At 40.6% G+C, this 26219-nt stretch overlaps 1 protein-coding gene across 7 annotated transcripts in view; it reads right to left on the bottom strand.

The window, feature by feature from the left end:
• The window catches only part of LMO7 (LIM domain 7), a 158725-nt gene that overhangs the window by 79191 nt on the left and 53315 nt on the right, over positions 1 to 26219 (bottom strand). For all 7 annotated transcript variants that reach the window (XM_063126008.1, XM_063126006.1, XM_063126009.1 and 4 more), the window contains exon 4: positions 6518 to 6624. In XM_063126008.1, the coding sequence (XP_062982078.1) occupies positions 6518 to 6624 (107 nt within the window). The remainder of the gene's footprint in view (positions 1 to 6517; positions 6625 to 26219) is intronic.

Genomic DNA, 26219 nt, shown 5'->3' with positions numbered 1-26219 from the left:
GGGAATTCCCCCCTTGTTGAGAACTCATGTTCTAAATATTTTCTTATCAGAAGCTATAGTTTGTTATGTTAATTCAGTCCCATTTTATGTGTACATAATTGTACAAATCAGCCCTGGATTCACCTTTAAGCAATATAAGCACATGCTTAGGGCACCAAGGGAAGGAGGGCACCATAGAGTACTGGTACCATAGCTGTAGCCATCTAATTTTAAGGAATTCCAGATTAAAAATCATTTTCAATCAATTTTTGCATTTGTATTTTCCCCTTATAACAGTTTTATTAAAAAATGCATGAAACACTGATGAAAATTTGTAATTTTTTCTGTTGTCCTAGTTATAAGTAAGTAATTGGCTTATATTGCTTGCTGTTATTTAGTGTTAAACAAATATAATAAAAAACAGTTTATATTTAATACAGTTGTGTGTTGTGGCGTGGGGGATGGCCTTGAAGAAAACTGAGCTTTTAATGTCTTACTTCACCTTCAGCACTTATTGAGTCTTAATGTCTTGCTTGCTAAGCAATGGAAGGGCCAAGGGGGCACCCTTATTGGGCTGTGCTTAGGGCATCCACTGGCCTTATTCCGGCCCTGGTACAAATATTTAAAAATTCAATAGTTAACGAAGATGTTGAATTTTAAAATATTTGTGAAGGGATGAAATAGGAAAAGAGCAAAAAAAAGGATGAATCACTCTAGTTGTTTGTTTAATTTAACTTTAAGAGCATTTTTAGCATGCTTCGGTTAAGTTCAATAATGTCTTGTGATGAAGATTACACCTAGAGTTACTATTCCATATAATATTTTGCCAGTAACTTAAGGGATGCTATAAAAGCATGGTGTTTTTATGTCAAGCAGCTGTGGCACAGCCTCTTGTTTCCATTTCCCACACCTACCTGCCTGACTTTGGTTCAGTTGCACTATCACTTGCATAACCAAGTGATAAAGCTTTCCTGGCCTGTATTGCTTCAAGCTACATGCTCCCCTATGAAAATATTGTCTACAAAACTAGTTTATTAGGAAGAGGAGTTCAGCCTAACCTTCAACAATCATCAGTCTTAATTTTATTTGAATTTCTGGTGAAACGAATCTTCACAGTCTGTGATATAAGTTAAGGCCTTGATATTCTCAGTTTAATTCTTAATTAAAAACAGGACGTCTCCCCATACCTAACAGTAATGAACCAATTCAGAATTTAAAAAGGCTAACGTTTTGTTCTCATAGATTTTGGGCATTTGGGGCATTTAAGTCCAGCCTGAGAGAAATCCTTCCCTCTCCTAATATGAAGAAATTATCTAGTGAAATTATTGAAGGTTGAGCTATTATCCATTCCAAAGGGACCTAGTCTTTCTGTGTGTGTTGCCAAAGAAGCCAAGTCTCACCTGACTCCACGAGATAACCATGGAGATTGTGGGTGTGTATTTTTGTTTCAAGTAGGTGTGTATTTTTGTTCAGGTTACCATACAGTCATAACAACAGCCATATTAAGAAAGAAGACTGTCAGACTCCCCTACTAGCAATTGACAGAATACAGATTAGATTTGAGTACTCAGGACACAAGATGTATTTCTATTTTGACTTCTAGAGCATGTACATGTGGCACATTGTTGATGCTATAAAAACTATCTAGATAATGAGATTCCTCTTCAAGGATATATTAATACCAAAAATTCCAAATCAAAGCTTTCAATATTTACAAAAAATCCAGTTATAAAAGACATCAACAGGGTACTGAAACTTCAACAGTACTTTACAGGAAAAATTAAGAGTCTGAAGTGTACTGTTTAGCTCTACCCAAGCTACTGCAAGTATTTTTAGCAGGAGTTTCACATTGCACCCTATAATAATCTCAGTCGTATGACCTCAAGACATGCGCGCTTCTTACAGGCACAGAAATTTATACTGAACCTCATTGTGCAGGAAATATATCCAAGGAAGATTTGTACATACTTTGCAGAATCTTTGTCTGCCTAGATTTTAACGTAATTTTCTCAGTTGATTATACAAACACGCATCGAATTTCAGTGTTTACATACTTGCAATCCCAGTGCTGTAATAGGCAGTAATTAGAACAGAAGTTCTCAAACTCGTCTCTGGGGGTTAAGGATATACATTAGTTGCTTGCCAGCTCAGCTAGGTTATAGAAAGGGATGCTGCCTTTTGGCACTGAGGCTCACTATTTTAGTAAAACTTCTTGGAAGCTGAAAATTATGGCAGAATTGATATGGGATACCATTACTGATAGCTTACTACAGATATGTTTGTAAAAACTAGTTAAAGCCATATGTTTAAAATAGTCTCTCTGTGTGTGTGGGTGGGTGGATGGGTGTGTACATGTGTCTCTATCTTGCAAGGAACATTCAGTGTTAGCATCTAACCCCAGCACTCCACTGTTTGCAATATGCTTAAACACAAATACAAAATATTCACTATAAACTTTGTAAAAATACTGCAGATAATATGTGTGGTCAATACAAAATCAGAATCACAGTTACTTCACTGGTGTTCCGATAAGAATTAAAATGATTTGAGTAACAACTGCCCTAAGGCAAAAACTCATCCTCCAACTGTCACCATGTCGAGACACAAGGACAATTACTTCCAGTTACACCATACTGACAGTGGAGCATCTTATCAATGAAAATATCACTATGCAAAGGACAACATCCACTGTGAACTTCCTTTACACTAGTCCTATTTGAACAAAGACTCTGCTGCAGCTCCCATTAATTTAATTGGGGTTTGCAGAGATCATAGAATCATAGAAAAGCAGAGTTGGAAGGGGCCTACAAGGCCATCGAGTCCAACCCCCTGCTCAATGCAGGAATCCACCCTAAAGCATCCCTGACAGATGGTAGTCCAGCTGCCTCTAGTGTGGGAGAGCCCACAACCTCCCTAGGTAACTGATTCCATTGTCGTACTGCTCTAACAGCCAGGAAGTTTTTCCTGATGTCCAGCTGGAATCTGGCTTCCTTTAACTTGAGCCCGTTATTCCGTGTCCTGCACTCTGGGAGGATCGAGAAGAGATCCTGGCCCTCCTCTGTGTGACAACCTTTGAAGTATTTGAAGAGTGCTATCATGTCTCCCCTCAATCTCCTCTTCTCCAGGCTAAACATGCCCAGTTGTTTCAGTCTCTCTTCATAGGGCGTTGTTTCCAGACCCCTGATCATCCTGGTTGCCCTCCTCTGAACACGCTCCATCTTGCCCATTATTTCTCTTAATTGAAGCCTCAATGCATGCCACAAACCAATGTGATGTTGAGCTCTATGATATGGTTCAAATGGGGGAGAAAGGGGTTATATGAAGAATGCATTTATAAAACTACCATGTGATAAAGCACACAGAAAATTCCAGACTTCTGAACACTAATTAAAACATGAGATGGGTGAGTGTGTCTTGTATTTGCTAGCAATGACTTGGCTTGACATAGTTCTAAATCTGCTTAAACTAATAATGGAGAGAAAAAATAATGCAGTGAAATCCTTGTGGATCTGAGATAGAGCTACCATCATAAGGAGTGATGGCAAAAGCAGCCATTCTCAGATTCAACCAGCTTCACCAGTAATATCATCACCAATGACTATATATATTGTTATTTTTGCTTGCGGTAATGCTAAGAGTTTCATGGAATATCTTGCACAACTGTTTTCTCTTACGCTATCTGATCTCAGTTTATTTCAAAACCTAGTAACTGCAGTGGAAGATGAACACATGTCAATCATTCCAACCTTAAATCATTCCAGAAAGAAAACAACCATAGTAGAAGTTCTGAATTACTCTTATATTGCTGAACTGTAATAAATACCCCTATATGGCCTGAAGTAGAGGCAGCAAATGTTGATACCTGCAGTTGATACCTGTAGACAAACTGCAAATTAGGACCTGAACTCAGAACTTTCAACTCCTTTACTATATAAGGATAGACTTATGTAAGTTTCATTACTGCCAGTGTCATATTTTTGTCATAGGCTTCATGACAAATACAGATACAAAATCGGGGAGAATGAGGTGGGATGCTATTCCTTGTAAAGACAAAATTCCTAGAATTTTGGTGTTTTATTTTTTTAAAAAGCAGGGGTGGGCAGCCTGTGGTCCTGCAGATGTTTTAGCCTACAACTCCCACCTTAACCAGCACTGTCTGTGGTCAGGGATGATGGGAGTTGTAGGCCAAAACATCTGAAGGAGCACAAGTTGGCAGCCTGTTGTTTAAATAAATTTTCTGCACAGGTAATCTTTGCAAGATAATCTTGAAGATAATTAGGGGAAAGTCAATAACTACGCCCCTTCTGGATCCACACACCTGATTCGAGTCTCACCTTCCTCACTCTGGTAAACACTAATGACAGCTAGTTATCTCCATTCACCCTCACATTCTTGAAAACAGGGCAGAGCAGGAAGGAAGGTCAATTGCTATTAGTGCCAAGCTGTTTCTTCAGTACAGCATTAATGGCAGCTGTACCTTTTCTCCCTCCCAGGCGTCAAGCTTTGGGAGGGGAAAAAGCAGAACTGGTCCCACAGGCAGCATCCCTATCATCAGCATAGAGACTAAGCACAAGTTCCCATTCTCTCTCTCTCTCTCTCTCTCTCTCTCTCACGCACGCACACACACACACACACACACACACACACACCCAACCAGTGTGCTTGCTAGCCAGAAAACGCAACCACTATTTCTACAACATTTACAGAAGAGCTAGAAGATATACTTCTCTCTACCAAGGCGAGAGGGGTGAAAGGCATCAGTTAATTCTAATCAAATTGTGTTTAAGATAAAACAGAAGTCCGGAACACCACATCAGGCTGTCCCACCCATCATCAGAAGGATTCCGCTTTGGATGGGTCATGCCTAGCTGTTTCCCTCAGACTCCCAAGTACAGCAGAGGAGAGAGATCAGTCACGCTGCCTTCAGAGGTTACTCTTTGCCTGCTGAGCTGTTCCTTTGGTTCTACCTTTCCTGACCTACACTCACTTTCCTCACCTGCACATTGGCAGCAATACTTAAATGCCAATAAAGTGGTTATCTACAATCCTGATTTTGATTAGTATTAATTTTTTTCCAGGTTGTTGCAGGTTTAGCAAGGTTGATTTCACAACACTGTTTACCATTCTTCAAAGAACATTCTTGGCAACTGCAGTTGCACACACATTGCCCTTCTCGAACAATCTGAAAGGCCAAAGGTAAAAGCGGTATTGAATCCTTACATTTTTTTTGTCTTGCTGATTAGTGCCCCACCTCCTTTTCCACAACCTGTTACCACCAAGGCAGTGAGTGTGCTCAACACTGACAAAGCTTAACAGCCCAAGGAAACACTTCCTGTATGCCATATTTACCTTAGTAACCCCTGTTAACGACAAATTCTTGGCAACGTAATAAGGACTTTGTCCTGCTCTTCACTGAAACTCATAAACCTCCTTTATATATGTATATGCTCTCCGGCAGTTTCAAGATTATAGAAACCAATAAACGTATTTATATTTTCTGATGAAGCAGTCTAAAATAATAGCAATTATTCTTTGCCTGAACACATGGTTCTTAGCTTTCATTTTCATGAGAAAATATATCGTCTCTCTCTCTCTCTCTCTCTCTCTCTCACACACACACACACACACAGGTTTTGTACATGATAAAATTTCTAAATCACTTTAGGACAGCAAGAGAAAAATTGCCCTCAGGAATAACAACATTATTCTTAATTATTACCATCATTTACAAACACCTATATCATTAACAAACAGCATTTATGTAGCACTCTGAACTTTCTCAAGAACATCAGATCAGATGCGTTGTTAATAATAATAACCCCCGTTTCACAGATGGGTCACTGTGGCTGTGAAGTAGTTGTTTACCCATGGCCATCTAAGCTGATGAATTAACAGCTCAGGCAAAAATTGGACCAAGGTGATTCTAGCCTTCAGTTCACAATCCAAGCCACTATACTAGCTGTCCCCAGCCTTATGCCCTCCAGCTGCATTGGACTATACCTTCCATCACCTCAGCCAACATGGCCATTTTGAAATACGTTTAACAATATATCAAACAACATATTAGTAATACATCTACCGAGGACTGAATGAGCACCCTGGGTCCAATTCTCCAGATTAAAGACTTCAGTATTTGATTGCTAGACCAGAAGGTGCGTGCAGGCACATACACTTCCACCCCACACCAAGAATACCCTCCTAGTAATTACAAGCTTACAGTGATGGTTTACATTTTTTTAACTTTCGCATTAAAAAGCGGTAGAACCTTCTATTTTGCATCTTTAAGCAATGTAACCATTAATTAGTAAAGCAGCTTAGTACATGTTAAATGTCAGCGAATACCTAAAAGAAATACCAAGAACGGATGCTTGGGGGGAGGAATCTGCACAAATCAAATAATCTCAACTTTTTATAGGCTTGCACATCTTAAATAACAACTGCAACACTATAAATCAACCTTATATAAACTGCTGTATATATTAATAGCAACACCAAAAATCGTATACTCAAGTTAACTGATAAAACATAGAACACTTACTTGACAGTAACTCGATTAGATAAATCCTGAAGGTCACCAGGATGAAAAAGCTGAGCTTCTTTTAATCCAAGATTTTGACAAGCTTTCAAGAACACATTGATATTATCCTGTGAAGAGAAGTGGAAAGTGATTGCTTAGTTAAGCAACTTGAAGGAAGGAACTTCAAGTTGGTAAGCCAAAGTTTCAAAGTGCAGTACGTGGAATACAAAAGTTTTATCTCCCAGATCATAAATACAAGTAATATTTCATATGAATTGCTGGATTGAGCAGTGATCTCTGTGACTGACAGACCAAGTTAAAGATTACCAGGTATAAAGCAAAAATGCTCAGCCAGTAAGCAGCAATCTGCATCTGATGTCAGCTCTGCAAACAAACGCCCTCTTTTCAGCTTTGCATGACAAGCCTCACCTCTCACATTTAAAAATAACTTTAGCTACTGACATTCACCCACCCAGAAATGGTTGGCAACGGAGGAATTAAGAGGAGGAACTTGGTTTCTATGATTACAGATTGATTATAAAATACTGCACCTGGAATCTGGCTTTGGTTACCGAGAAGGCTAATATATATATATGAGAGAGAGAGAATGCAAATGAAAGGCAAGAGCAAAAGACACTGCACAAACCTGTGGTTTTCATTGGGTAAACTAAAAAACATAGGTGCGGTTTAGCAGTGACTACACCTGCTCTGAGCGAACTGCTAATTCAGTCAGTGACTGAAGCATACATGGAACAGTATAGGGAGGATTTTGCAACTGACATTCTCACTCTTGGTTCAAATGATACGTGCATTTAAACAGTGTGCAGCTTGTTGATATTAAATCCCATTAGTGTGCACTCTGAAAACTAAAATTGCTGTGTAGGATTGTAAGGCTCTATAATGACCATTAGAGATTAAGTATCCTCCCCAAAATAGCATTTAACAATCTGCAAAACAAAACAAAGACTATCACTATTATTAATAATAACTACTTATTATTATTATCAATATAATAACAACAACTACTACAACTACAATAGCCGAAGCTCTCTGGGGGGTTTACAAAAGATTAAAATATTTAAAACAATATACAATTTAAAACCATGAAAACATACATCAGACAGTATATACAAAGACAACATACATCTAACAACAACTTCAGCCAAACAAATCCGGGATCGATTAAAACTTATCACATCCTGCTAAATGCCTGGGGGAAAAGAGAAGTCTTGACCTGGCACCAAAAAGATAGCAATGTTGGTGCTAGGCAGGCCTTGTTGAGATCATTCCATTATTTGGGGGGGGGGCACCACTGAGAAGGCCCTCTCCCTTGTTGCCATCTTCCGAGCCTCCTTCAGGGTAGGCACGGTAGGCACCTGGAGGAGGACCTTAGATGTTGTGTGTAGTGTAAGTGTACGGGTAGGTTCGTGTTGGGAGAGGTGTTCCGTCACTAGGATACTTGGTTATATCTCTGATGTCACATCCATTTTCTCCCACTGATGATATAGTATATGGCTGAGATTTACATGATTTCCCTGTCTATAAGGTGGCAACTTGATGACCAAAGAAAATGAGGACAAAAAACACTGAAGCTTAATCTAGGGAAGACAGAGGTGATTCTGGTTAGGCGAAAGGTGAATCAACCAATGCTGGATGGGTTTATACTCCTCCTGAAGATTCATATTTGCAGTTTGGAAGGTGCATATAAAAATATAAAATAAATGAACTTGAGACTTTGAAATATGATTCTGGTAGTCTTTCATTTACAATACTGAAGATTTGATTTAAAAACAACACAGAAGCATCTGTACCACTTATTAAAGGCATACAAAACTCATATGCCTGGTATCATCTATTCCCACCCTACAGTCTTTGAGCTATTCTCCCACGGCATGCCCATTTCCCCATGTTTTTTTTCCCCTTTAGGGCGCAATCCTATGCATGTTTAGACAGAGAAATTCCTATAACTCGCAGTATTCCCATACTGGCTAGGGAATTCTGAGAGTTGTAAGACTTTTTTCAGTCTAAACATGCATAGGATTGTGCACTTATACTGTTAATGCTGGTTTTCTCGAATACATTGTTCTAACACTATTTTATTATTTACATAGGGCTACTATTTTACCTCATATGCATTGCTTGCATATATATGATTGCCATAAGTTGCATCTCCTTAATCATTCTGATTACATTGCAGAATCCAGAAAGAACAACACAAGGAGAAGATAAGATTTATTCAAAGGGGTGGGGGGAGCAGAATGATCCATGATAGGTGTCTGGAACTTTGAGAGGGAAATCATCAAATTATAAAACTACTCAGTTGTTTTGATTTTATAGAAGTATAGAAGTGTTTACAGAAAGCCAGTTTAGGATGCAATCTTAAATGTCCCATAACTTCCAGAATTTACCTGCCAACCATACTAGCTGGGGAATTCTGGGAGTTGTAGGACTGTTTTTCTGTCCAAAGATGCATTGGATTGCACCTTTACATTCTCAGAAAGAGTGAGAGAGGGACTGCATAACTTAAAGTTAATCTGAAGTTAAAATTCTGGCTTCTTGTCAGTTCCATTTAGCTATTCAGTTGTTTGGTTTCTTTCCTTATTTAAACAAAAACTTTGGGTGGTAGTCATATGTTCTCGTTATGTAACAAATGTGAAATTCTGGTATGCACACCCCAATGTACTGACATCACATTATTCAGCTGGGACAAACAGCTTTTCATCAATAGCAGAAATACAAGTTATGACACATCTTTAAGATTCAATCAGAGAGAGGTCTGTGGCGGGGGTGGGGACTAAGCTAATCAGAACTTTTGGATTAAGGTGGAAAACCACTAGTGTTTCTCCAGGTCACAGGTAGATTTAATTGACATGTTGGGCCCTTTTCTGCCTTCATTTAGATACCTGTCATTCCTGTCTATGTACTATGCCAACTTAAGTTCTGCAAATGAAATCAAAATTAGTTTTTATAGCTATGAATAACTTCGCATGAACTACATTCACATTCTATAGAGTCCAAATGTTTCAGTCAGTTATAAAGCACTATTATTCAAGGATAATTTCAGTGTTTATTTTGACCACTTTAAGTTGTATTAGTAGATTGTTTTTTAATTCCCTTAATACCCCTAAGACTCCAACATCGCTAACTCACAAAGGATCAGTCAGACCAACAGCGATATAAATATGACCTAATAAATCAAGGCACTGTAACGACATATCTTCAATATACCTCTGCTGTTGGAAGAAAATATGTCAATACAAATATTTATTATTGCTAGTTTTCACCAGTGAATGTCAAAGAGGGAATTGACTAAGGCCCTATTGCTTGTTTTTACATTAAAATTGGCTTTACTTAAAATTAAGTAAAGGCAATCAGAACCATGGCTCTCAATGTTATCTTGGTTCCAATCGACTGTCCACTTTTTGGTGTTTTCCCCTTCAGTGTTATTATTCCTTCCATTGTTATTTATTTTATTTGTGTACAACCTTTCCATGAAGATAATGACACTGAAGGTGGCTTACAGAAACAATTGAAATTCATTAAAACAGTAAAAGAATACATCAATACAATAAAAAAATACAGAAAAAAGATTAAAAACAAGACCAACCCAACAGATCCATTTACAGGGTAAAGGAAAAGGAAAGGAACCTCTCGTGCAAGTTCTTGAGTTATTACTGACTCCTAGAGGGACGCCTGCTTTCACTGACGTTTTCTTGGCATACTTTGTAGTGAGGTGGTTTGCCATTGCCTTCCCCAGTCGTGGTTACCTTTCCCCCAGCTAGCTGGGTACTCATTTTACCGACCTCGGAAGGATGGAAGGCTGAGTCGACCTGAGCCGGCTGCCTGAGAACCAGCTTCGGCTGGGATCGAACTCAGGCCGTGGGGAGAGTTTCGGCTGCAGTAACTGCCGCTTACCACTCTGCACCACACACAAGGTAAAGGCCTTGTTAAATAAAGTGGAGTTTGCCTGACAGCAGAAGGACAGAATAGAGGAAGGAGATATTTTCTTTCAAAATGTTTCACTCACAAAACGGACCGTACTCACTTACTCTACAGCTTCTTACTCATGGACAAGAGAAAGATGAAATTTTATGGGTCTAAACATATAAATATACATATAAACATAAAGATTTGTTTTATTGTTTATTTAAAATAATTTATATCCTGGTTTTCCTCACTAAGATGATCATATACTAAAACCAGTAAAATATAAACAAGCAGTAACAAATAAAACACAGCAGCTTAAACACAGCAGCTTTAGGAGGGCTTAAAACCCCCACTGAAATGTTTTTTTTGAACTGCCCCCCTAAACACAATGAGTAAAGGAGCCATATGAGGGAGCGAGTTCCAAAGGTGGGGAGGGGAGGTCACAACAGAAAAGGAATTACCTCCAAGGAGGCTTGAAAAAAGTTCCAACAGCTGAGTCTGCACAGATGCAATGGTGTAATGGTGTCGGAGAAGAAGAATAACTTCACCAACTTCACTGCCACAGAGTAGCTTCTAAAATGAGTTGCAGACCACATTAGGCCAGATTCATCATGAAGTTGATGTTGTGAGGTTGTTGTTTTGCTTTTGTTTTTACTGTTGCTCTCTTCATCATCCTTTCAGTTTGATTGCCCTGACAAAAACCATGGCGTATGCCTGGCTCCATTGGACTGGAGAGGCAACTCAGGTGTGGTCATATCAACTGCCTAAGCCACTTCTCTACCACAGAGGTTTGCTAGGGATTCGATAGACTTGCCCATCATATTGCCAGTAAAATCTCCAAAGCCATCACAAAGCCATTAGCCTCGTAGGGTGGACCTCCTTCTTATTCTTATTATATGTCTTCCACCCGGCCAGATTGTTAGTTGTCTAAACCCCACCAGGAAGTGAACTGATTGTGACAAAAGAAGCAATAAAAGTTCCTTCACCGTCAGATCACCGTCAATTCCACTTGAGCAAAAAAACAAATCCAAAGTATGTCCACTTGAATGTGAGGAAACAAAAATCATTTCGGCCAGGCCCATGGTTCCCATAGTGGTCATGAAATCCTGGGGTTATGCCTGGCAGGGAGGCACCAGCATGAAAAGTGAAGTCATCCAAAACCATAAGCCTAGCGGAATCCAATGCCATGTAAAACACCCCGGTTATCTCAGGAAGGGACAGTATTCATCAGTGAGGTGCACATTATCTGTCCTGGTCAAGAACTTTCAGAAGGATACTCTGGAAGGACAAGGTTTGCTGACGGAACACCATATATTATTTCAACAGACCACTGCAACCCTATCTCCCTACCCCACCCCCAGTACCTAGGATACTGACACACAGATATTAATGCACCCTAGTTCATCCATCCAAGTCACTGTAATGCAAGCCAGGTTAACAGGCTCCTCCAGGATCAGAACGCAAATGAGAGTTAGTTTTCTTCTCATTCATCAAATGTAAAGAAGAACAATCCTTCAATGGAAAACAGCTGAGGCATCATATACTTGCCCATCATATGGGAATCAGGGGCACCGTGCTTCAGTGGTTCTGGTCCTATCTCTCGGGGAGGTTCCAGATGGCGATGCTTGAGGATAGCTGCTCCTCAAAGAAGGAGCTGCCATATGGTGTACCACAAGGTGCCACTCTATTCCCAATGCTGTTTAACATCTACATGAAACCGCTGGGAGAGATCATCCAGAGGCATGGGGTGGGGTGCTATCAGTATGCCGATGACACCCAAATATACTTCTCTATGCCCTCGACAACAGCGGCAGCTAAGGATAGTGTGTTTCCTCTGAATGAATGCTTGGAGGTGGTAATGGGCTGGATGACGAAAAACAAACTGAAGCTGAATCCAGCCAAGACGGAGGTGCTTACTGTCAAAGGTCCCAACCTGGGTTTGGAGGCGTGTCAACCAGTTCTGGATGGAGTTACATTCCCCCTGAAAGACTGCATTCGCAGCTTGGGGGTGCTCCTGGATCCATCGCTCTAAATGACAGCTCAGATAGATGTGATGGCCAGGAGTGCCTACTATCAGCTTCGGCTGATACACCAGCGGCGCCCCTTCCTAGAGTTCAAAGACCTAAAGATGGTAGTGCACGGGCTGGTAACTTCAAGTCTCGACTTCTGCAATGCGCTCTACCTAGGGCTGCCTTTGTGCCTAGTCCGGAAACTTCAACTAGTTCAAAATATGGCAGCCAGGATGGTCACTGGTACATCTAGGGGTGACCATATTACACCAGCTTTAAAATCATTACACTGGTTGCCAATTAGTTTCTTGGCGAAGTATAATTTATTTATTTATTTATTTATTACATTTTTATACCGCCCAATAGCCGAAGCTCTCTGGGCGGTTCACAAAAATTAAAACCACAGTAAAACACCCAACAGGTTAAAACACAATTACGAAATACAGTATAAAAAGCGCAACCAGGATAAAACCACACAGCAAAGTTGATATAAGATTAAAATACAGAGTTAAAACAGTAAAATTTAAATTTAAGTTAAAATTAAGTGTTAAAATACTGAGTGAATAAAAAGGTCTTCAGCTGGCGACGAAAGCAGTACAGTGTAGGCGCCAGGCGGACCTCTCTGGGGAGCTCGTTCCACAACCGGGTAAAGTGTTGGTTATTACCTTTAAAGCCCTACATGATTTGGGTCAAGGTTACCTGTGGGATCACCTTTTCCCGTACAATCTGCCCCGCACTCAGGTCCTCTGGGAAGAATTTACTTCAGCCAGCAAAAACTAGATTAACAACAGTTACCCAGAGGACCTACTCTGCTGTCACTCCCAGGCTGTGGAATGGCCTGCCAGGTGAGATCCGCCAACTCAATAGTCTTTCTGAATTTTATTTATTTATTTATTGCATTTTTATACCGCCCAATAGCCGAAGCTCCCTGGGTGGTTCAAAAAAGCAATAAAGACTGATCTCTTCCGGCAGACCTACCCAGTCAAATTTTAAGATGTCTGACTGCCTGTTATTTTAATAATGTATTAGTTTTATATGTTTTAATCAGTTTTATGTATTTTATAATATTTTGTATTCCATGTTGTTCACCGCCTCGATCCAGAGGGAGAGGCGAGTAAATAAATAAATTATTACTATCATATTTTAAACAGCACTTAATATCTTGTCTTCAACTGAGTTCTAGTTTTTGTTTTGAGAGACATAATTGTAGCCCTCACCTCACCCTGAAGCTGAAGATTCCAGCGATCTGTACTATAATATTTCACAATGGAACCCCTGGTTGAGATTAGCTGTCCTAGAATATTTGCAACCAGATGGTTAGAAAATGAAGCTGTCAGCAACAGAATGTTCAGTCTAGAAGGGGAAGGCCTAGACCTCATTTCTCTGTGCCCCAGGGCTATACCCTAAAAAGCATTCTCAAACAGCAGTTCTAATTTAAAATGACAAACAAAATCTTTCCTGCAAATTCTTCAAGTACGTGAGTTTTCTTAGAATGTTCTAATGTCCTAAATCAACTGGAATCTTCTAACCACATTTAATATGTTTAGTATACAAAACTGAAGTAAGAATTCTTTTTATATGCAGTATAGAGCTGAAATGTTTTTCCAATAGCCAAAAGCATTTGTACTAAAATACTTAACTAATTAATGAAAATGCAAGCTCCGGTTCATTTTATTATGCAGTCACAGACTCATTAGGAAAAATGCAACAAAAAAACCCAAAACCTGCTTAAAATTGTTTAAATCCAAAATTCAAGGCATGACTTGGAAATTATTTTTATTGCATACCTGTGAAACTTTAGGACATGACAACTCAATAGCACCCATTTCTCTTATATTATCGAATTTTTAAGGAAAAAAATGAAGGCACTGAAAAATGTTAACATACTAATTTTAGCACACCCAGATTGCTATGTATTTGTATTATATATGCATACATGCTTCTACAGGGAGAGCCAGCTTATTAGTGGTGTAACTATAGCGAGGTTCTGAGGAAGCTGCAGCAAAACAGGTGTAAACCGCCCAGAGAGCTTCGGCTATGGGGAAGTATATAAATGTAATAAATAAATAAAATCCAGAGTCCTGTAAAGTTTTCTCTCACTCAACAGTTTACTTATTGCCAATTTATGAACCTGTTTCCAGTAACTATTACTCTGATATGTATACTGATATAAATGTTACATAGCTTGTTGCATACTTCAATCTTGTTATAATTTCTTTTATACTAGATTAGTCCTTTTACCCTACTGCCTTGACTGTTAATCAGATATTGTGCAGTTGTGTGCTGTTTAGCTTTGCTCTTGCTGCGTTTTTGCAACTGCGGCCTATTTTGTGTTTCTATGTGAGAGTATGAACATTTTCCTTTTCCGTTCTTTTCCTAGCTCTCCTCACTAGTGATGATTCAAAATTGGGAGTGGAGACACAGTTTACAAATACTTGCCTTAGGTTACGGAAATGTGCTTGAAGAACCACCTCCAAAAGTAGAGGGCAACACTTGTTCCCCATTTTCGAAGAAACGTCCCAGCGTTTGGAACATATGACATTGGCAATTATCAGGCCTCTCAATCATTCTAACTTGCTGAATGACTTAACTGGTAAGAGGAGACTTGCCACAGCTCGCAATATGAGAACTACTAAATCCTACTACACATTGCACTGAAAAGGCACCAAGGCATGAATGCCCTTAGAGCAAAAGCAACCTGGCATCTAACTCTGTGCATTGAAAAGCACATTAACCTACCCAATAGGTGCCCATGGTACCTCCTCAGTAGTATCAGAATGCAAGGGGCACTTTCCCCAAGAATTCCCCAACTCATGCCGTTTTAGTTTACTAGAACAAGACTCAGGGGTGGGGGAGAAGACTTGACTCTTTAGATGAAAACTGACCCTAGCTGCACGGGAGAAGAGGTGTGGCAGTGTATTCATGCCTACAAAATGATATGCTTGGGGGTTGCCATGCTGCTACCACACTGCTTTCCTATCAGATGGCAAGTGATCCTCTTCTGGAAAAATACATCAGCTTACATGGTACTTTCAACACATGATTACTTTACAGATTTACTCAAACCACCGTCATGGAGATAGATTCTTGTTAGAGACAAGTTTGCCTTTGCTGGCATCAGGAATAAAACGCTACATCTGAGAAAACTGGGACCAAATGTTTATTTCCAGGCCTTGTATTGGCTCAGAAAATAAATCCAGCCCTAATGGCAAAAGCCCATGCCTTCTGCAAGACCCTCCCTCTGCTAAATAGCCTCCTCCCCTTAAAGCTTTACTTTTCCAGGCAGCAAGAGCACACATGGTGTTTGCGAGAGGAGAAGGAAGTCCCAGAAATGAACACACAGGCACCAGAGCTTGGGATTAAATAGGGCCTCTTTATTTATACATGGAGATTCTCCCCTCCATGGGTCAGTGCGTGAAAGTGCGGGAATCAGCTTAATTCCTCAGGCAACTAGCCTGCCCATCAGGGCAAGCCACTCAGCTGATGAAAGAGGCCAATAACCTCGTGTGGGCGAGCCCCCACCTCGCAAGGCTGTACGCGTGCTGAGCACATGCCACGTCTTCCTTTATTTCTGGCTCCCCCCCACCCACAAAAAAGTCCCCCGCCCAAGCTGTATCAGCTGGATGGTGATCGAGCATACAGGGAGAAGGGGAAGAAGGAAAGGAAAAGGAAAGGAACCTCTCGTGCAAACTCTTGAGTCATTGCTGACTCCTAGAGGGCGCCTGCTTTCGCTGACGTTTTCTTGGCAGACTTTGTAGTGGGGTGGTTTACCATTGCCTTCCCCAGTCGTAGTTACCTTTTCCCCAGTTAGCTGGGTACTCATTTTACCGACCTCGGGAGGATGGAAGGCTGAGTCAACCTGAGCTGGCTGCCTGAGAACCAGCTTCCGCTGGGATCGAACTCAGGCCGTGGGGGCGTTTCGACTGCAGTAACTGCCGCTTTACCACTCTGCACCACACGAGGCTCGAAGATATTTTTCTTTTTCCTCACATTCACTCACCATCTTGGTACCTTTGCTTGCTGAATATTGTGCCCATGCCACAATAACCCCAAATTGTTCTTAATTCCAGGTTATTGTTTAATGCATTCAGTGTAATACATTAAAAAGTTTGTTCATGTAATTTAAGAAGCAATACATTCCCTATTTGTTTCGGAGTATTATTAATAAGTTTTAATTATTAAAGATACAATTCAATATTCCTTATTATTTTCAGTACCTAAATGACTGCTACTTTTATATCTCATCACCTTCTTTACCTTAACTACTGTGGATAACACCTTGCCAACATTAGGGGCAGGAAACAGAGTCTTAGGCTTCAAATTCAGATCTGTAGAGTTGTAAATAAGCTCCTTTTAAAAATAAGGAATCCATTATGTTGACCATTAAAGCTTATGATTCTACACTTAATTCAGGACTTTGCTTGGAGCTGCATGTGATAACCAAGTTAGATTTGCACACTGCTACCCACACCCCTATTTATTAGGGAAAAGGTACAGCCTATAAATGGCTTTGGCTTTTATCCGAAGAGGACAAAAAGCCTTTGTAAATAGCTGTGCATCACATATGTATTAGGATTAATTATTGTCTTTATCGTATATGGAAAGAGACGGGCTGATCACAAGACTAGGAAGCCCAGAATTCCCAGACACTAATCTCAGCTTACTATGACATTCCATCTCTGTATGGTTGAGTGGGACTACATTTGCTTATCCCCAGCCTGCACCATAGATACAACTAGCTAAAGTTCCAGAAGGCTGCATTCATATGTAATGCTAAGAAGACATCACATTTATTTTTCACTTCAGGTGTGAAAAATCTAAAACCAGCACTGATGTAGTCAAGGTATAACCTACGAACGTAAACTTTATCCCCTATACACACAGAGAGAGTACAGTTGCATGAATCAGTAAAAGTGATCTCAATTAAAATATACTTGTTAGGTGTGTCAAATTGCACTGCCATTAGTGCAGTCACAGTTATACACAGTAACACCACACTTTGACTTCAAAATATTGTGTTGCTACTGTGTGAAGGCAAGTTTTATTTCTCCAGGGTATAAAACAATTACAATTGGTTAAATAGCTCTGTCCACAATGCATGATGTGTTGGAACCAGTTCATCTTCACCAAGTATTTACTGACTACTTCATAATCATGGCTGTATGTTATTACAATTATACAGAAGAACAGGGGTGGGGAAAAGTGCGGAATGTGTGTTGTCAGCTGCAGATCTCAAGTTTCTTTCTTTTAAACAAAAACCAAGTTTCTAGCCAATATGGCTACAAAGATATGCTTGCAAGTGCACAGTGAATGCCTGCTAAAGTCACTGAAGCCAGGAGGTATATATTGCTCTTTTGCCTTACAGAAGTCTCTCAAGAGCAGCTCACAATAAAGTCATGATAAAGCCAACAACTTTCAAGGCTATGGCATGCTTTCATGCCCTGCACAGCAATTTGCCTATCTGCATGATTATACATAGAACTGTGCAGATGGTGAAAACTGAGAAAAATGCAAAATAAAGAGAATATGCAAATTTGCATAATTTATACAAATCACAGAATTTTGCTTTCTTCGATGCAGAACTAAGCACATAATATTTAAATCAATGGAGGAGTATACACTGTCCTGATATTAACTTACTATAAAGTGTTGATCAGGCACAGGGAGACTTCACCACACAGTTTTATTAGGATTCTTACTGGCCCTGCTTTTGATCTGGTTTCAGCCCCTCTTCTCGGTTACCATGTTAGCTACTTGCAGCACTACTGATGAACACAGGCAGGTTGTAAAGCAAATAAAATTGTGGGCCAGGTGAACACATTGTCAGAAGCAAAAAGAAACGCCTCTCCCTCTCCAATTTATTATTGCAAACTCCTCCTAGGACTTGCTTTAGAAATGGCCCACTCAACTAAGTTGTCAGATTGAAGGATTTGGGAGGAAAACAAGAACTGCATACCTTGTGAGATATGAGTGCTTTTGTGCCAAACGAAAGGTTCACTCACAACTCTAGTCCATAGAAAAGGTACTGACAATAGCATAGGTATTTTACAGCACTGTTGTTAAGGCCAGTATTTAGAACAATTTAGACAGTGAAAGAGAAAAGAAAATGAACCACTGATTCAAGTTAAAATGTACAAATAGTGGTCACAGGGGGGAAAAAAGAATACTCCAGTGACTAGAATAATTAAGCTAAGCTTCACTGCTTATATAAAAATATAGGTGAGTTTTAATGTAAGTCTTATAAGTTTTAATAGTTGTGCTGATTTTATCTCTTTATAACAATCTTCTGATGGTGCCCACTGAAGTATTAACTTGTAGAGTGTCCCCCCTCTAATTACTCTCCTAGCTTTTGAACCCACTTCAAGAAATTGCCAACCCTGACAATGAGTGGATGAAGAACTGGGTTCAAGAACTGGGTTCCAGAAGCCAGAGGCTGAACAAGTTTTCCAGAAATTATGCATCATTTTTTTAACCAGTTTTGGTGGCTGGGGTGGAGAAATGGGGCTTTAGTGGTGGTTTATAAACTGCCCTTAAACACTGTAAAAAGACCCAAGCATGACAGAATGTGGCAAGCTAGGAACTTACAAGAGGAATGCCTGAATCTACACAAGGGTCATCACCTAAAATTCTATTAGTGCTCTTATGTGTCTAAGGTGCAAGACAGATGATTTCAAGGTGAACAATAGGTTAACTTCCAAGGTATCATATTACCTGCCAAGGCAGCAGGTGCAGAGATTAATTCAAAGGTTAGAGATTTCTCCTGCTTCATTAGACGTAGCCTGCATTTCCTTCCTATTCACAGGCTGTTACTGCTGGTATGTTTGTATCACTATAAACTTCAGAATCACCCCCATATAAACAGCGCAGCCTTCAGGAATTCATAGTTTCACCATCCAGTGTCAACAAAACCAAGGAGAATGTTGACAAGCAGCACTGATGCACATCATAAACACTCACTTGTTAAACCAGAGCTGGAGAAGAAATACAGGCTCAAAGACTTCTGAATTTAGACAGCTGCCCAGGAAGTGTTAAGGGCAGGGCAAACATTGCACATTCCTCATCCACCCATTGTCAGGGTTGGCAACAGACGGCCTCCTACACTTAAGCCAGTAGTAGAACAAGTAGCCAGCATGAAAATGTAAGAGGCACCCTGAATCTCATCCCACCCACCACACACCACCCATACTAGAAGCTACTTGCTCTGCTTAACCCATTTGTGGCTCAGACCTGGCAGAGCACCAGCTGCCGACGCCAGCAGTAAGCAAGAAATACAATATAGAATGATCTCTGAACATTATGCTATGTGGCAAGCAAAAATATGCTTACCCTATGACCTTTGAATGCCTTAGCTGTACTGCTGTGTTTAATCAACCACAAATATCATTTGTTGATTTGTTTGTGCTTCCACTGTGAACATTATCCTCAACTGCTCAGAACACCCACCCACATTTACCAAGTATGCACAACAATATAACTACAGAGGAAAGTTATTATTATTATTTATTTATATAGCACCATCAATGTACATGGTGCTGTACAGAGTAAAACAGTAAATAGCAAGACCCTGCCGCATAGGCTTACATTCTAATAAAATCATAGTAAAGCAATAAGGAGGGGAAGAGAATGCAAACAGGCACTGGGTAGGGTAAACAGGCACAGGGTAGGGTAAAACTAACAGTATAGAGTCCAAACAACATCAGGTTTTAAAAGCTTTAGGAAAAAGAAAAGTTTTTAGCTGAGCTTTAAAAGCTGCGATTGAACTTGTGGATCTCAGATGTTCTGGAAGAGTGTAAGGGGCAGCAGAAGAAAATGGACGAAGCCAAGCAAGGGAAGTAGAGACCCTTGGGCAGGTGAGAAACATGGCATCAGAGGAACGAAGAGCACGAGCGGGGCAATAGTGTGAGATGAGAGAGGAGAGATAGGAAGGAGCTAGACCGTGAAAAGCTTTGAAGGTCAACAGAAGAAGTTTATATTGGATTCTGAAGTGAATTGGAAGCCAATGAAGAGATTTCAGAAGTGGAGTAACATGATCAGAGCAGCGAGCCAAGAAGATGATCTTAGCGGCAGAGTGGTGGACCGAGACCAACGGACTGAAGTGAGAAGAAGGAAGGCCAGTGAGAAGAAGGTTGCAGTAGTCCAACCGAGAAATAACCAGTGCATGAACAAGCGTCTTGGCAGAAGAGACAGACAGAAATGATCGAATCCTGGCAATATTATACAGGAAAAAACAACAGGATTTAGCTACTGCCTCAATATGAGGAATAAAGGAGAGCGAGGAATCAAATATAAAGCCAAGACTACGAGCTTCCTTGACCGGAGTAAGTGTAACATCATTGACAGTAAGAGAGAATGAGAGATGAGGAGAAGGTTTAGGAGGAAAAACAAGCAATTCAGTCTTTGCCATATTAAGTTTCAAACGACGATGAAGCAGCCAAGCTGAGATATCTGAAAGACATGCCGAGATACGATCGTGAACATCAGGAGAAAGTTCCGGAGATGAGAGATATAATTGTGTATCATCGGCATACAGATGATATTGGAGGCCGTGAGATTGAATAAGCTTACCCAAGGGCAACATGTATAAGGAAAACAACAATGGGCCAAGCACCGAGCCTTGCGGAACCCCTACTGAAAGGGGAAAAGAGGAAGACGAGCTGCCATTAGCCAACACGCTGAAAGAGTGACCCGCTAGATAGGAGGCAAACCAGTTATAGACAGAGCCACAAAGTCCAAGGTCATGAGGGGAATCTAAGAGAAGATCATGATCAAGTTCAAGCATAGTTTTCATAGTCTAAAACGGTGGTCGAAAACCTTCCTGTTCTGGAGGGCCCTGCCACTTTCAAATTGCAGAGTTGCAAGGTATACAAATTTCTTCCCACATATACACTCAAACATACATGCTCCAGAAGATATATAGAAAGAACTACTTATATACTTACACTCTCTCCCCACAGGTGAATTCTGTCCAATGCCAAGTTATAACTAATCTTTGCAGGCAAGGCAGAATCAACTAAATGTATAGTAAACTTGGCCTTGATATAGAACCACCATGTCTACCTTTGAAGTTTTGTTCCATAGCCTCACCATTCCCTTTAGAGACTTAACCATAAGAATCAAAATGACATAAGCCATTTCTATCTGGCCAGGAGAGATGTTGGCACGGAAGGAACAATGTGATCCTGCTGGTGCTTCTCTATACATTTCTAGAACACCACGGTGCAAATAGTTCAAGGGATTGAGACTGAGGGCAATAAAGGGTGTGTGTGTGGGAAATAATGAGATCTCAGACAAACAGAAATGGAAAAAAGGACTGGACTTTCTCTGCTTCTGGTTCAGAGAGGAATATTGCTACTCTTCTCCTATCACCACCACTCCCATCCAGCCCAAGAAGAGCTAAATTGCTAAAGGAGTATCTCGTGATAGTCATTAAATAAAATCCTCTCCAAATTGTATTTCTTAATTTTTTGCACCTCATGCAGAACATAGCACAATGCTGAATTTTCTTTAAAAACAAATTTGGATTTCAACAGTGTTTTCATCATCCGAATACATGTTTCCGCCAATAAATAAGTTGAGAAAAGTTTTTAGCAAACATATCTTTAGCCAGTGCTGGGTGAGCTAATACCCATCTTTCCAAGTTTGAATAATAATTTCTAATATGGCATTTTATAAAGTGCTTTACTAAAATGTTGACAATTTAGATTGGTCTCCCACATTTTGTCTAGAACACCTGGTTTCTTCACAAACAAGATCAGTTTAGCTTCACATGTTCTATAATTTTTTTAAAAAATGTTAATTTTCCACAGTATAAAGGCATAGTGCTACCAATGGCATGAGGCAATGGCATTTCCAAAACATCTGCCAAGACAAGATTAAAATGACAATAGTACATTTAGATGTGAATAAAATTCATAATGAATCATGTTGCAACTAGGAATCCTTAGGTATAAATGGCACTTCACCTATCAATAATAGTCCCTGCCAGTATGTGCATGCACGCTTATAAAAATATTTTCATTCACCGCATAATGTGAATATACTCAGCAAGGTTCTTTATTCTCCTCTCTCCCTTTCCCCCCATCTCTCCCCCTCATATAGGAGGATTTTTGTTGTCTCTCAGAACTCTGTTCTGATTCATGAAAACATGACCGATATATAGAAAGGAGTCTAAAGACACATCTGCATAGAAGATTCTTCCACTCTCAGTCTGGTGTTGTTCCTTTAGGCCCCAAGTGTGAAAGTAAAAGTTGGCCATATTCATGCATCACATCATCTTCATAGTACTTATTATTATTATTATTATTATTATTATTATTTATTTATTTATATAGCACCATCAATGTACATGGTGCTGTACAGAGTAAAACAGTAAATAGCAAGACTCACTTACGGTATGAACTACGGCTGTGCACCACCACAAGCCGAATCCCCGAAACCGAGACGAGGCAGGCTGATTTGGCCCGCCTCGGTTCCGAGTTGGTTCTGGGACAGCCTGAGGCTGAAGAAGTTTGGTACTGAAGCTTCGGGATGCCTCGGGCCACTTTGGATGGTGCTGGACTCACCTCTCTCTCTCCGCTCCCCTGCCGCCGCATCGATGCCGTGACCAAGAAAACACAGCATCCTCCTGAGAGCCAGGACATGATTTCAAGGTATCGTAGGGACTCTGGGTCGCAAATTATGGCGGCCATAAAGGGAAAATGACCCTTTGTGGCCACTGTAGTTTGTGGCCGAAGATGTACTAAAACAGAGCCCCGGTGATACCTTGAAATCGCAGTCTGGCTTTCAGGAGGATGCCGCATTTCCTGATCATGGTGGCAATGGCATGGTGATGGAAGTGATGGGGCGATGCGGAGGCGGCAGGTGAATGGGTAGCAGCGGCAGCAGCTCTGGATTGGGAGGGGTTAGGGGAGCACGGAGTTGGGAGTCTAATGGACTCCTAGCCAGACTTACTCCTGGCTGTGCCGGCTGTGTGACCGGCACCCAGGAACCTGCAATGCTGAGTTGCCTTGGGGCCCCCGAATCACACCTTGGCTTTGGCGCTGAGGTGAGGCAGGTAATTCCCAAAGCACCCCAAGGCAAATCGGGGCTGTTTCGGGGGCTCTGAAACAGACTCTGTGGTGAATCAGGAGGACGATACACAGCCCTAGTATGAACAGCATGAGAAACACCATGAAAAGGGGAGTGGAAGAATCTTCTGCAGACTTGTATATACTTTTCCCTGGATATTACCTTAACAGCAGAAAAGCAATGGCTTTCTTAGCTCTATAGAGAAGTGGGGCCACTATGAGCTCCCAGCTTGTGCATTTGAGCAGAGGGAAGATAACATGCTGAACCTAAGTAGTACATTGCCGGCAGGGACCTGTTTTGCTAATAGACCTTTTCTAAAACAGCAGACAGATTTCCCCTCATATCCCATTAAATGCCTGGGAGTAGAGGGTGGTCTTTAAACGGCTGAAAAGATGACAGTGTCAGTGCCAGGCAGGGCTCAGTGGGGATCATAGTCAGGGGGACATCACTGAGAAGGCCCTCCCCCTTGTTTCCACCTTATGAGCCTCTCTTGGAAGTGGCACTTATAGGGAGGTCCCAGATGTTGATCATAGTGTCCAGGTATGTTCAGGTTAGGAGAGGAGTTCCATCAGGTATTGCACTCCTAAGCCATGAAAGGCTTTATAGGTTAAAACCAGCACCTGATTACCCCTCCTACCACAAAACAGATCCCCACTTTGGTATATTAGATCCCAAAAATGCTTGTACTGGCTTGCCATATCCATTGCAAAATATATGAATACAACTCCTGGAACTCTGGAAAACTAAGAATAAATGTATAGTTCTCTGTAAATATTCAGGAATGACTTACTTTGCCCAAGAGGTACATACTTTAACCAGAGCATACGATCAGTCTTTTAGTCCATTTGCTTATTTTAAAGCGGCTCCTAGTTTTCTTTGTGGAAGGGCTTGCTTCACAAACACATTGGTATATTATTTGCCATTTAAAAAGCCTAACTTCCATGGAACACTTATGTAAAGAGCATCAAACAGATGGAATTTGCTAATTGGAATGTTGCCCTTCCTGCAACACACAATGCCCAATTCAAAACATCCAAGTATATAAATAACATTTTTCAAGTGAACTAACATCTAAACGTACTCTGTGACACAAATGGTATTTTGAAGAATGTTATGGATTCTGTTCTTAAAATTATTCCCACCACCACCACCACAAGCATGGAAAACATGCTTTCTGCCTCAGTTTTTCTGATATCTGAGGGAGACTATCTCATCTTTAAGAAAGTGTATTTATTGCGTATAGACACTCTTGTTAGTAACTATGTTTTAACTATGATAATATTTCACCTGAGTGGGGGACTGGGGGAGCAGGAACATTAGGTCCTTCCCACATCAATCATAACAAAGGCAAGAGGCTCCCTATAACCCCCCCCCCCACATCTTCAACATGGGTAAAGGTGCTGGTTTTAACCCATAAAGCCTTACACGGCTTGGGACCACAATATCTGACGGAATACCTCTCCCGACGTGAACCTACCCATACACTGCAGTCAATATCTAAGGTCCTCCTCCGGGTGCCTACTCCGAGGGAAGCTTGGAGGATGGCAACCAGGGAGAGGGCCTTTTCAGTGGTGGCCTCCCAATTATGGAATGATCTCCCCGATGAGGCTCACCTGGCGCCAACATTGTTATATTTTCGGTGCCAGGTCAAGACTTTTCTCTTCTCCCAGGCATTTAACAGTATTTAACAATATATGCGAAGTTTTTTTTTTAATGGACCCCAGAACTGTTGTTGTTTAAATGGATACTTTTATATTTATACTGTTTTATATTTATTTATTTATTACATTTTTATACCGCCCAATAGCCGAAGCTCTCTGGGCGGTTCACAAAAATTAAAACCATAATAAAACAACCAACAGGTTAAAAGCACAAATACAAAATACAGTATAAAAAGCACAACCAGGATAAAACCACGCAGCAAAATTGATATCAGATTAAAATACAGAGTTAGAACAGTAAAATTTAAATTTAAGTTAAAATTAAGTGTTAAAATACTGAGAGAGTATAAAGGTCTTCAGCTGGTGACAAAAGGAGTACAGTGTAGGCGCCAGGCAGACCTCTCTGGGAAGCTCATTCCACAACTGGGGTGCCACAGCGGAGAAAGCCCTCCTCCTAGTAGCCACCTGCCTCACTTCCTTTGGCTTCCTTTATACTGTTGTTTTTATATTTTTGATGATTTAAAATTTTGTATACATTTTAATGGTCACTGTTTTTAACTTTTGTAAACTGCCTAGAGAGCTTCGGCTATGGGGCGGTATATAAAAGAAAGAAAGAAAGAAAGAAAGAAAGAAAGAAAGAAAGAAGAACAGAGGGTCTGGCACAGTCCTCTTATTATTATACAGAGCAGCCAATTCCACTTAAGATACCACCATGAAGGCTCTAACTGACCTATTGCTGCATCTCATTTTCTAGCAGGTGGCATCTTCTGAGGGCCAAAGCAGACGTGACATGGGAAATCCATTAACGGATCTCCAACAATTTTTTCATTGGTTAGAAACAGCTCTGAGAAATGGGCAATTTGGATCAGGGCCACGGACTGGGCAAATGCACCCTTTCTTGCAGAATCTTTTCCTTGGTGATAATGTCCCATGTCAGGTTTATTTTGGCCCGGAGTCCTTTCTGCCTGATGTATGGAACGAGAGAATACTACTAGAGCCTCTAACGCTATTCATATTAGGAAAGAGGAATGGTATAAAGACCTCTTTGCTTGTATTTTG

Source organism: Elgaria multicarinata, chromosome 5, assembly GCF_023053635.1.
Source record: "Elgaria multicarinata webbii isolate HBS135686 ecotype San Diego chromosome 5, rElgMul1.1.pri, whole genome shotgun sequence".
In the NCBI taxonomy this organism is placed as follows: domain Eukaryota; kingdom Metazoa; phylum Chordata; class Lepidosauria; order Squamata; family Anguidae; genus Elgaria; species Elgaria multicarinata.
Note: the sequence above shows the minus strand (reverse complement) of the source record. Positions and strands in the feature narration are given on the sequence as shown.